At 47.6% G+C, this 13,135-nt stretch overlaps 1 protein-coding gene across 3 annotated transcripts in view; it reads left to right on the forward strand.

Moving 5' to 3' along the window:
* The window catches only part of VPS13D (vacuolar protein sorting 13 homolog D), a gene marked incomplete at its 5' end in the record, with an annotated part of 242,440 nt that extends 229,839 nt beyond the window's left edge, over positions 1-12,601 (forward strand). For all 3 annotated transcript variants that reach the window (XM_079697300.1, XM_079697301.1, XM_079697302.1), the window contains 2 exons: positions 10,215-10,455; positions 12,070-12,601. In XM_079697300.1, coding sequence (XP_079553426.1) covers positions 10,215-10,455; positions 12,070-12,201 — 373 coding nt within the window. In that variant the 3' untranslated portion in view covers positions 12,202-12,601. The remainder of the gene's footprint in view (positions 1-10,214; positions 10,456-12,069) is intronic.
* Between the last annotated feature and the right edge of the window lie 534 nt (positions 12,602-13,135).

The following is a 13,135-nucleotide window of genomic DNA, read 5'->3' on the forward strand; positions in this document are numbered from 1 at the left end:
TGTGGAGCCTTATATACTTAGGATCTTGTTATATTTTCAGTTAGTGAAGTTTTTCCTAGTTGATGTGGTAGAATTCAGTATATCACTATTTTAGGATATTCTGCAGAGACTCTTTTAGCGTAAAATGCTCTGTAACCTAACTAGGTGTTAGAAACACAGTCCAGAGAAAGCAATTAGTTCTGCCTGATAAGTAGCAAAATACTCGTTTAATTTCTCTTAATGCTTATTTATCTCTCTTAAGATAAAGCAAGCTAGGGAGGGTTCAGAGGACCATGAATGTTTTTTGGTTGGTGGAGGATATCTGAAGTAGAGGTTAGCTCTCAGGAGAGCCTTCAGTGTCATTGTTAGAAATGCTGTTAAGCTAACCTCATCTCATAGTTTTGTAGCAGTATTTGAACAGGGATATCAAAAGTCAAACCCAGAATTCATTTGTTGCTTGCTGCATGGGATGGCGTCTTCCTAGATATGTTTTCTGTAACTCAGGCTCCCTGCAGTGTTATTGGAAAGTCTCTCGGTGATGGAGGTGTATTACATTATCGTAGTCAGCTCAGGCTGCCATAAAAAAGTACCGTTGACTGAGTGACTTAAGACAACAAAAAATTATTTCTCATAGTCTGAGGCTGGGAAGTCCAAGATCAAGGTGCTGGCTGAGTTGGTTCCTGGTGCAGGCTCTCTTCCCGGCTTGCAGATGGCCACCTTCTGGCTGTGTCCTCACATGGCAGAGAAAGGGTGAGCAAGATCTCTGGTGTCTCCTATAGAATCAGGGCCCCAGCCTTATGACCTCATTTAACCTTCATTACTTCCTTGCTCCAAATAGGTGGGGACATAATTCTGTCCATAGCATACATCTGTCTGCTCTTTTAGTCTAGCCTCAGCTCTGGCCATCACTCCAATAACCAGAATCCCCAGTGTTTGACTCCAGGGAGGGCTTTATATTCCTGCCTGCCTTCGGTGAGGATTTGGTGCCATGGCTGCCCTATATACCACTTTGCTAATGTAACTTTTGGCCTTTGGATCGGAGGCTCAGAGAGTCATTCCTCAGGTGTAGCGGGACATGGTGCAGAGTCTACTAGAATGGCAGCTCCATGAGGGCCGCAGTTTTTGTCTGTTCCGTTCATTGAAGAATCCTTAGTACATGGAACAGTGCCTGGCACATACTAGGCACTCAACAAATATTTGTTGAATGAATGATAGTTGGAGAGTTATTGTACATTGTGCTTCTAATTTTCTTTCCCACTCACCCTTATTCAAGTGAAACCTTGTGAAATTCATTTTCAAGTCAAACCTTGGTCCTTGCGAATTCATTTTCAATAGGATGACATATGCCAAGAACACAGGGAGAAATTGTGTACTACAGCTAACATAGGCTTGCTCCCAGTGAGACACATGCATTGAAAACAGAGCCATGGAAAGCTGAAAACCGAAATCAAAATGAAGTCAGTAAAACAGATTTCATGAAACTCTTAAAATTAATAAGAACTAGGAAAAGATGTTGGCGTGAATGACTTTTGACTCTTAAGATGAAAACCATGTGTCTCTACCCAAGTTTGTGGGTTAAATCTTGCCAGTGAATGTTGAAGAAGCCACATGACCGTAGCCTTCCTCAGTGTACAGGGAAGAAGTCATCGGGGACCTGGCAAATGTTCCTCTGAAGTATCCTCGGTTGTCAGGCTGGGTCTTCACGGTGACGTGAATGTTGGAGGCATCCCTCTGCAAGAAAGGCGTTTTCAGGAGAAGCACAGGAGTGCCATAGAATACCTGACTTTTATCCTGGAGTCGTAATTAAAAACATGTTTAAAGACCCAATTATTTGCATATTTTCCTTCAGAGTTAACCCCTTAAAAGGCTCTTTAATACCTTGCCCTACTGTTCTAACTAAATGTTTCCACATTTTTTTCCAGTTAGACTCACTGTTTCACTTCTGGAAAATATTGTGTAATTACTTCCTGATGTAGTGAAAACCCCGCGAAGTCCACAGTGCCATGGTTACTTCAACTTTGTTCTCCCAGATCAAGTTTCATTTAATTTTTTATTTTATTTAATTAATTAGTATTAAAAAGATAGTTGCTGACATATGATTTAAGGTCTGGCCAACTGAAAAGGCTTCAGTTTCGAATGAATCAAATGTTCCTCTGTTATGTTACAAAATTGCCATTACTTTCCATTTTTCTTAAGTTTGGTTCTGAAATCAGATCCTGGGTTAAGATGATGTTAAAGTGAAATTTGTTCTATTTATTAAATTAATTTTTCTCTGTAACTAGTGTCTAGTCTGTAGACAGAAACCTCATTCTCATTAAAAAAAAAAAAAGAAAGAAGGAAAGAAAAGAAAGAAAGGAGTACCTATTTTATTTCCAATACACCATCACAGACCAAGTTACATACTAGCAATGTAACCACTAGGGTGGCTCTTTACCTTTTCCAAAAAAGTGCTTACAAGCAATGCACATGACCTAAGTAGCTGCCCAGACATACTGTTTTCTGGAGGTTATTTGACAATTAGATTATATTTTTAAAATGTAGTTTTAGGAAATAGTATTTGTGAGATTTTTTTTAGATATTATTTTATGCTTTAAAAAAGAAGCTTTCAGTTCTCTATCCCAATTTTAATATTTCGATAGATATATTTAAATATAATTGACTTCCTTTGTAATCCTAAGCATTTTATTTTATGCATTTAAAATTAGCATCCTTAGAAGGGGATTATGGGCCTCCCCAGAATGCCGAAGTGGGGGTCCATGATCCCTGAATATTAAGAGCTCCTGTTCTAATTGGAAATTAGGAGCCTTTCTAAACGTCTGACATTTTAAATTATTATTATTCATTATTTTTTAGTGTTGTGACTGTGCTAACAAAAAGAGTCCTTATCCTTTAGAGAAATATGCTGGTATATTTACAGATGAAAGGAAAAGGAATGAACAGCAGCAACTAAGAACCCTTCAGGGGCAGCAGGACCTGGGAAGTGGTTCCTGTGCAAGACTCTGAAGGTGGTGCTTGCCTTCTGGGGACACTTGAAAGTCACCCATAGGAGGCCACTTGAGTCTAGTCAGTGTCTTGGAGGCTGTCACTGGATCCCCGGGTCACTTGATCTCAGCCGAGCCAGGCAGCTCCCTGGTCCGTTTGGGTTGTGTGCTCATTTCCATCTGTTTGAGTGTGTTCCTCCTCTTCTTTTTTCTCCTTTTTCTTTATTGAGATCTTTTTTTAATACAAAAAAAAAAAGTATAAAAAGTAAACCAAAATAGCCTATAAACCCACCAGCCAGGTTAGTCTTTTCTCTTTTTGATGAAATAAACTCATGTACATAGTTAGCAAATTCAAAGAGTACAGAAAGAAAGAAAACCAAGAGTAAAATTCTCCTTTCTTGGGCTTCCCTTGTGGCTCAGTGGTTGAGAGTCCGCCTGCCAATGCAGGGGACACGGGTTCGTGCCCCGGTCCGGGAAGATCCCTACATGCTGTAGAGCGGCTGGGCCCGTGAGCCATGGCCACTGAGCCTGCGCGTCCGGAGCCTGTGCTCCGCAACGGGAGAGGCCGCAGCAGTGAGAGGCCTGCGTACCGCAAAAAAAAAAAAAAAAATTCTCCTTTCTTGCCCCCTTTGTAAACATACTGTTTATATATTTTGTATCCTGTCTATCCTTCTTGAGAAATTGCAGATAGAGATAGAAATCAGAATTTTTTATTTTGAGCACACGTTATAGTGTTGATTCTAATAGCATATAATTGTAAATAAAAACCTTATAGTAATATATGCAGTCTCAAAACAAAAACAAAAGATCAGACCTTTTGAGAAGTGGGATAGAATTCATTGGCTTCCGTTTTCTAAACCAGGAAATAATCTACCAATAACCTTTGACACTTAGGAAATTGGATATTCTTTGATATGCCACTAAATTAAAACTTTAATTTGGTGGATTATCCAGCTACTCTGATAAAAGTTAATGGCTTGTCTTTGCTATACACCTGAAACTAACACAATGTTGTAAATCGACTATACTTCAATAGAAAGAAAGGGATGGATGGAGGGAGGGAGGGAGGAAGGAAGGAAGGAAGGAAGGGAAAGTTAGTGGCTTGCTAAATCTTTAACAAGTTAAATCAAGACTTCTGAGAGAATTCTTTATCTTTACCACTGGGTAAAATACATGCAACATCCAAAGTTGTGCACTGGCAAATTCCATTGGACCCTACAACGTAAATTCATTGTTATTTTCTGAGACTACATAACACACGAATTTATTGAATCCTACTATGTCCCAGGACAAGTTCACAGTCTAGCAGGAGAAGCAGACAGTATTACCAACTATTTATAAATATGTGATTGCTTTTAAAATAAAAGTATGGGCTATGTGTTATGGGACCACAAGGGCAAGTTATTAATTTGTGCCTAGAAAGCCAGGGAAGGCTGTTGGCAGTTGATCTGGTCCTGCAGCACAAGGAGAAATGGGCCGAGAAGAGAGACAGGCATGTATGCAGAGAAGAGTGCTGGGCAAAGGCTCAGAGGCAGGAGAGTTAGCGGCATTTCTGGGGGGACTCCAGTTAGCTGGGTGTGGTGGCAGCACATGTGTGGGAGGGAAGGAGCGGAGGTTGGAAAGCTGGAAAGGTGGGTTACAAGGCCAGGTTCTGAGAGCTTTTTTTAAAAATTCCCCCTTCCCCCCTTGGTGTCCATACAGATTCTGAGAGCTGTAACGGCTTCCTGTAGGCAGTGGTGAGATTTTGAAGAGGATCTCACTCAAAATGACATTAAATATGTAACCTTGACAGCAACAGAGAAAGGGATCAGAGTTGGAGAGACTGGGGGCAGGAAAGCACTTAGGAGGCCCTGGGAGTGATCCAGGTGAGCGCAGACTGGCTGAGAAGAGGGGGAGAGGGGACAGGGAGGCAGGCGTCAGTACAGTCAGTAGACTGACCAGGTTTAGAAGCTGAGCGAGGGGTGGGGCTGAGAGGGACTCGAGGGCTGCTTGCCTGGTCGGTTGGATGGAGATGCCATCAACTGCGAGGGGTGGTGCTGGAGGAGGAGAGGATTCGAGAGGCCGTGCTGAGTGTGAGGACCCGTGGGACGTGTGTGCCGAGATGCTCTGCAAGACCCCAGGCTCAAACACAGGTGTGGGGTCACACCTGGACTTGGGGAGTGACACGTGCGGGGCAGGAGCCTGTTCTAGGAGCACTCCTGGAGTAAGACAGCTCTGAACTCTTCTGGTTTTGAAATGCCTACAAAGTGAGGAAAATAAACATATATAAATAGAGTTAATAAAGTAAAAAAAAAAGAGCGGGAGAAAAAGAAAGAAATCAATTGAAAAGGGTAATTGAAACAATTGGCAGATTTCTCTCTCCCTAAGGAGCAATAATTGGTCCTGAGCCTGTTTCCTTGTGGTCTCTTAGAGGGTCACTCATTTTTCCAACCTGCTGAAGCAAGGATCTGTAGTAGACTTGCAAGGGGACCTTCCCCACAGGATTAGGATAACTTAGCATCTGTTCTCAACAAAAGAAAGAAAGAACAATAGCCACCATTAGTTGGGCATGTAGATCAGTTCTAAGCATCACAGTGGCCCTAAGAGGAGATATGATGACCCTCGCTCTACACGTTACGGCAAGAAACTCTGAGCCAAACCATGTGGCTGGTGACAGAGCCAGTTGGCACCTAAGATTGGCTGGTTCCAATGGCACAGCAGCCGTGGGGCTTGGAGGCAACATTTCTACCTGCCACAGAGCGAGAGGGTTGAAGCTATTGTTGGTAATGCCATTGGTGTTGATGAGAATACCCTGTGGTATCATGGTTTGAGATATTGTTTGTCGTAGTGGGTGCTACTTCTGCGGCATTGAACCTTGCCAGGTTCACCCACTGTTAGAACCTGTCATCTTGGAGAATGGTGTAAGCCACGTGCCACAGCTTTCCTTTCTCTCAGAAGAAACTTTCTGAAGTTGATCCCAAGGTCAGAATGTCCTCTCTCTCTCCTTAAAGGAGAGTTATAAGTGAAACTTTTAACCAATGTCTAAAAATCCTGTTTTTTGTTTTTTGTTTTGTGGCACGTGGGCTCCAGAGCGCAGGCTCACCAGTTGTGGCTCACGGGCTTAGTTGCTCCACGACATGTGGGACCTTCCCGGACCAGGGCTCGAACCCGTGTCCCCTGCATTGGCAGGCGGATTCTGAGCCACTGCGCCACCAGGGGAGTCCCTGCCTGTTTTTTTATAGAATCATTCGCGGTGTCTACAGAGCACCGGGCAGCTTCTCTCGTTCTTCGTATTTGAAGCATATCCAGAGGCTGGTGTCTCTGGCCACATTTTTTCATTCTTCCTCCGAATTAATAATAGGTCAGAGGGTAGAAGGACACACTCAGGATCGACCTGAGACCACATGGCTTTCCTCCCCATGTCATCCCACGGGGGTTTGCAGTGGTCACTCATTCATGAGCCAAGAGCAGCCCTGCATGAAGCGAGGCGGCTACGGGGATGAAGAGTGGAGATATCCGTGTCTAGACTCAGCTCGTGTGAGGCCATAGCTGCTGCCACTCTGGACGAAACCCTGAGCCTCTCAAGTGACGCAAATGAAAGGCTGTGGAGCACAGACCTTTGCAGGGGACGGCCAGGCAGGGAGGGGGACACCGGGCTTTGACGACAAAGGGACAGAGGCGGGGGAAGATGGGCAGAGAAGCGCTGAGTGCACTCATTGGTTCGGCTTCTCTTGCCCCCTTGGTTTTGGTTCCTCTCCCTCAGTGACAGGTGTGGGGCTGGTCTCCATTACAGGAGGGGACCCGTAATCTGGAGCTCAGTTTTAATTATTCTTTGTTGTGGTTTCCAGATTTTGTTTTTTAAAAAATGTATGCTGTAATGATGAAACCCAAAGTCTTGGTCACTGGTTGTGGGAGTTCCAGGGGAGCATCAGGGGGAAAATGGAGAGAGAGACGCTGTTGGCTAAGTCAGTGTCTGGGTTCTTGCTCAGACCGTGGTCTGGGACCTTGGCACTCCAGCTGAGGCCCCGCTGTCTCCCTTTCCCCTCCTTTCACTTAGACCCTTGGCTGCTTTTGATTTGAAAAGACTAGAACATTTCATGTAAATGTCCAAAAATTACCGTCTGTATTAGCTTCAGGGTACGAATAGGGCCCCTGGGCTCACAGACCAGAGATCTGTGCACATTTACAGACTGCTCCTCTCCCCTCACGTTTCTGTAATGGACGTGAATTCCTTTTTTATTTTTTAATTAATTTATTTATTATTTATTTTTGGCTGTGTTGGGTCTTCGTTGCTGTGCGTGGGCTTTCTCTAGTTGCGGTGAGGGGGGGTACTCTTCGTTGCGGTGTGCGGGCTTCTCATCGTGGTGGGCTCTCTCGTTGCGGAGCTCGGGCTCTAGGCGCGAGGGCTTCAGTAGTTGTGGCACGTGGGCTTCAGTAGTTGTGGCTCGCGGGCTCTAGAGCGCAGGCTCAGTAGTTGTGGTGCACGGGCTTCAGTAGTTGTGGCACATGGGCTTCAGTAGTTGTGGCTCACCGGCTCTAGAGTGCAGACTCAGTAGTTGTGGCGCGCAGGCTTCAGTAGTTGTGGCACGTGGGCTTCAGTAGTTGTGGCTCGTGGGCTCTAGAGCGCAGGCTCAGTAGTTGTGGCGCACGGGCTTAGTTGCTCCGCGGCATGTGGGACCTTCCCAGACCAGGGCTCGAATCCGTGTCCCCTGCATTGGCAGGCGGATTCTTAACCCCTGCGCCACCAGGGAGGCCCGGCCATGAATTTTTTGCCCATGGATTTACTGACTTTGTGACGGCAGGTAGCATGATCTCTATCAGATGAAGAAACTGAGCCGCAGAGACAGCAGCTGGCCCAGCCTGGTGGGTCTCCCTGCCCGCTCGGCCTGCGCTTCCACCACTGTGCAGAGCAGCTTTCACTAGAGCATCCCAGCTCAGAGCCACCCTTCCTCCTTCCTTCCACCCAGAACAGAAGTTGTTCTGGCCTGATGGAGGACTTTGCACTGTCTGTGGCCTCTTGGAAGGGAGTCTGTTTTAAAGAAGTCCAGTTTGGAAAGGGCACTAATTAATAGTGTCAGCCAGTCGGCCCGGGTGTAAGAGCAGCTGCCCAGATGGAAAGGCCTTGGCCCTTATAGAGGCTGTGCGTAAATGTCAGACAGCGGGTACTAAACAGGGTGAGAGTGGAGGCACGGGTGATGGGATAGAAGTACCCCATCTTGTGCTGGACCAGAGGAAAGGTAACAATCGCTATTGGATTTTTAATGCACGTGCTGCTCTCACCCTAATTGTGGTGGCCAACTTCGGGGATCTCCTTTGAGAGCCCATTACAGCCTCGGTCGCCATGTGCCTGGCCCCCCTGTGCTCAGAAGTCCTAGGCCATTTTCAGTTTTTAAGCTAGCTTCCCGGCAAGTTCTAGCTGGTCCTGTGATCCTTCCTCTCTTTGTCAGGAAGCTTTTTTCATCTCTCTCTGTCTCTCTGTCTCTTTCTGTCACCTTTTCTTCCCCTGGACCAGCTATTTTAGATTTCTGTTGGTTTCTTTAAATGATACTGCTGCCCCCTGGATACTGTCAGAGCCCGGGATATGGGAAATTCCGTGCTAAGTGGCCTGAACACCAAAAGCGGCTGGGTATTTCTAATTTTGGCATTGAGACTTTACAAGTCTACATTCTTGGCATTGCCAACCAGTTAGAATAGAACAATAAACCCCAATTTTTGTCATGTGAGGCTGTAATTAAAATGGCAGCTGGAACCAGGCATATTTTCACTGAGTACTGAGGAGGTGGCCGACTCAGTGGTGGGTGCCCAGGGAGACACGGGGGGCGTGGGGTGTGGACCCCACTCTTACATCAGCTTAGTCAGAGAGTCAAATACCTGTCTGGGAAACAAAATGAGAACAAGTAGTTGCTTGGCAGTGCTCTTGACGGTAAGCGAGGAAGCCTTCAGAAGTGGGCGCAGGGTGGGCGTGTTTCTCGGAAAGCTTCAGAGAGAACTCGTGAATCCTTGGGCTGAGAGACAAGGCGTGTTCAGAATGAGGGGCTCTCTAAGCCCAGAGGTGAGCAGGGACCCTGGCGCCAGCTTGGGACTGAGAGAGGACCGGCTTGTCCAGCAGCAGGCAGGCCTGCTCCATCCCAGCAGAGTTTGGCGACTGCTGACCGTGGAACAAAGCCATCCTGGGACCCGGTCCCTGAGCTGTTCCAGGGGAGCCGCGGCTCCAGGCAACTGCGGTGTGGCAATTCCTCTCCGGACATCACGTCCCAGGGGGCCGGGGCCTGACAGCCAGCCTGTCGTCAGCTCTTAGTATTCCTGCTGTCACCCGCTCCCCTGCGCTGTCCCCCGACGTGGCCGCCCCATTGTGGAAAGCTGTCACAAGATGCGACGGAGGCAGCCAGGCCTGGGAGAGCTGTCACGGCAGTTTCCAAGGGTCACTGCTCTTCATTCAGTAGCCGAGCTGAGAGCTTTGACGTGCATAAATTTCCACTTTAAATCTGGGGCTCCAGGGAAGAAGAGTTTTTTTTCTGAGTGGCCCTGAAGCCCCTAGAAGTGATGACTGAGAGTTTATGGAAATCAAGATTCCAGCTTTACCTAAAAAAGCACTCTCTAACAGTTGAGTTCTGAGAACGCGGTGGTGGTCTCACCAGTGCGTCCCCTGTCCCTGGAGGTGCTGAGCTGAGACCAGGTGACCTCTTACTAGAACTGTGACAAAAAGCAAGTGGACATAGGTGCGCACCTGGAGAAGGCGTGCCGTCCTCTCGCGGCGCCTAGGTTGGTGACCCATCCGCTTTCCCCGCGTCCATCACCACCACCCCTGCCCACGACTTCCAGCCCTGTGGCTGCCCCTCCCCCACCCCGCCTTCCCTGTGAACCTTCTCAGCTGCTGCTTCGGTCAGCATTTCAAAGCACTGTATTTCCTTCTTCTCTTCTGCCCAACAAAGCACTGCTACAGTTTTCTCTAAGCCTTAGGCTATAAAAAGGCCATAAAATTGTTTCTCCCGTTGATACACTTGGTCATATTATCGAGCCCCCCTGTGTAAGGGCTCTGTGCTTTGCACATTGGCCTCACAGCAGCCCTGAGAGGCCAGTGTCACTTTTTTTATTCCTGATTTACACACAAGGAGATGGAGGCTCAGAGTGGGTGAGCCACCTGCCCAAGGTGTCGTGAGGGAGGGAGCCTGGCTTCAAGGTCAGAGCCTCGGGCCCCCCCTCCTACAGCCTCAGCCTCGAGGAGCAGCTGGCGAAGCTCTGCGTGCCCTTCTCACTCCGCCTCTTTCTCTGCAGCTTCATAGCTGTGGAGAACATCGACAGCTACTGCGTGCTCATCTCTTCCAAGGCCGTCTACTTCCTGAAAAGCGGAGACTACCTAGACCGGGAGGCCATTTTCCTGGAAGTCAAGTACGACGATCTCTACCACTGCCTCGTCTCCAAAGACCACGGGAAGGTGTATGTGCAGGTGACCAGGAAGGCCGTGACCACGAGCAGTGGCGTGTCCATCCCCGGCCCCTCCCACCAGAAGCCGATGGTGAGTGCACGCCTGCCCTGGCTCCTCAGCCGGCCGCTGCCCTGCTGATGCTTCTCAACGGGAAGGTGTTGGCCACGTGTGAGGCTTGGGCTGGGCTGTTGTGAGTCCCCGGGGGTCCTGCTTCTTAGTCCCACAGGCAGAAGGCTCTCAGTGTGTGGGGGGTGGGACGATGCCGCTCTCCCAGCTCCACCGGAGGGCGGGTGGCTCAACCCTTGTGCCGCGGTTTCCCACCCTTACAGTACGGGCAGGATTACCGCCTCTAATCAGCCGTGAGGACCAGCTGACATGGTGCACGGGGGTGTTTTATTCCTAAAATGGGACTCTTCGGCGCATTGAATCTAAGAAGGCGTTAGAGCACACATTGGCTTCTTCATTGCTTCACCTCTAGAATAATTGGAAATTAACTTTTTTTTCTGCACAAGGAAGCAATATCTAGCATAGGCCCCTACCCACGGTAAAAGCTCAATGAATATCTGTAAATAAACTTTACACTTGACCTCCAAAAGGTACAGGATATTGTTATGGCAGGACTTTTCAATAACACCGTTCCTGTTAATAACCAGCTTAAGGGCTTACTGTGTGTCAGGCTGGATTCTAAGTACTTATAGATTATTTAATGTTGTACTGCTGTTGTCCCCACTTGACTGGTAAGGAGGCTTGGTGAAGACAGGTGACTTGCTCAAGGTTATCCGGCCAACACCAGAGGGAGCTGGGGTTCAAACCCATGTGCAGCTCCAGGGCTGGCAGCCTGGACCACTCTGCTGCCTCCGCTCGGAGGGGCTGTTGTTGGCTCGGCAGAAGCACGTACGAGGGACCCCACCGCCAGCCATATTCTAACGTGGGATCTTTTCATGAAACCAGGTGTTAGCCCTGCTCATTTTTCACCTGGAATGCTAGGATTTTCAAGCCTGCATTCGAGAATGACGTGCCATTCAAAATGGCCCTGCTTATCTCAGTGTTTCCACAGATGAGAAACAGCAACCAGCCTTTTTGGGCCTCTCTCCCTTGACCTTCTCCCTGCTCAGGAATGCGCTTGGGTTTGGTTTGGCTTGTGCAGGCTCCCCTGGGGTCATTGGCTTAGGTTAGGGCCGGTAGATTAATTAAGTTAACACCCAAAAGCCTGAGTATTTCCACAAGTTCCTTTCGGAGGTGGGGAGCTTTGCCCAGCTGCACTTTCTCGCCCTTTCAAGGCAAGTGAGCTTTCTTGATAAGAAAGGCCTCGAGGGCATTTGTGTGCTTTGACCATCACCAGACTTTAGATTTGAATCCCAAGTCTTTGTTAGTCTCACTTCAGCTGATCCTCACACCTCAGAGCTGAAACTCAGTTCTCAGTTACAGGCAGTCCCAAATGTCAGGGGATTATGGGTCGACTGCACAGTCACCTGGGGAATAAGTTAAAGATACAGATTCCAGAGATCCACCCCAGACCTCGAATGGGCATAACTAGGAGTAGGGCCCTGGGAATCTGTCTCTTTAAACTACACCCATGCTGTTCTGAGCCGCAGTCAGGCTGGGAGCTGCTGCCAGGGTGGATTTCAGTGGCCCGTGTCCTGTGACTCTGTTTGGCTTTTTCCCACCTTGGGGGCAGGTCACTCATTCTGTCCTTTCCTTCAGGTCCACGTGAAATCAGAGGTCCTTGCTATCAAGTTATCACAAGAAATAAACTATGCAAAGAGCCTTTACTATGAACAGCAACTTATGTTAAGACTCAATGAAAACCAAGAGCAGTTGGAGCTGGACTCCTGAGAAACCCCAGCTGCTGGAAGGACACTCCCAGACGTAGACCCCAGACCAATCAGGAGGAGAGAGGCCCGTGGGCTTGGCTTACATTAGAGGAAACCAGAATAAGGTTTGGGGGATGCTATCAAGAGGGAGAGTAAATACTGGTGAGCGGGGTTACAAATGGAAGCATATTAATTTGTGGGGCAGGGGGTTCTTTTAGATTATGGGGAGGTGATTTTTAAGAGGCATTGGTTGAATAACGTTTAAAACAAAGCAAAAGTGTAACTGAGATCAATCTAATTTTTAGATTGCCCTGTATTTTGTTAACGTGTATATATGTACAACTGTGTGTTTGTAAATACATAGGAGCATTTCTGAACAGGGCCTGTGATGTGTGTAAAGGTTTGTTAACTGTAAAGTAATATAAAATTATATCGGATCTTCTATTGCACTAATTCTACACGTCTCATTCAGGGTACTGTCCGTGAAGAGGGATTCTTGGAAGCTGCAGAATGTTATGCCTTAGTTTGGGAAACTAGAATATTCACGGTTAGGTGGGCTGAGGTGAGGGGGCCGGCGCTCCAAGGGCGACGCGTTTGAAACCTGTGCTCGTCCCGGCTGGAGCCGCGCACCGAAGTGTCTAGACCCAGAGCCAGCCCTTGATGAGGCCTAGGGGAGTGACTCGGACACATCTTTTATTTATTTCTACCCCAGTTTAAAGGCAGTTCTTAGAGTGTCACAAATTATTTTTTATCTGCCTGTCTCACTGGCTCTCTCCTGACTAGTCTTGCCAGACTTTGAGGTAAAACTTTGAGGTGTGTTCTGTTACCACGCACACACACACGCCAGCATTGTAAGGTTTGCTTGGGTTATTATCAGAGGCCAGTTTGAAACAATGGTAGGCTCTGATAACTTAGAAGGGAAAAAAAAATCCCATAGGACTGTTTAACAGATCAAA

Source organism: Hyperoodon ampullatus (genome assembly GCF_949752795.1).
Source record: "Hyperoodon ampullatus genome assembly, chromosome: 2".
Taxonomy (NCBI): Eukaryota; Metazoa; Chordata; class Mammalia; order Artiodactyla; family Ziphiidae; genus Hyperoodon; species Hyperoodon ampullatus.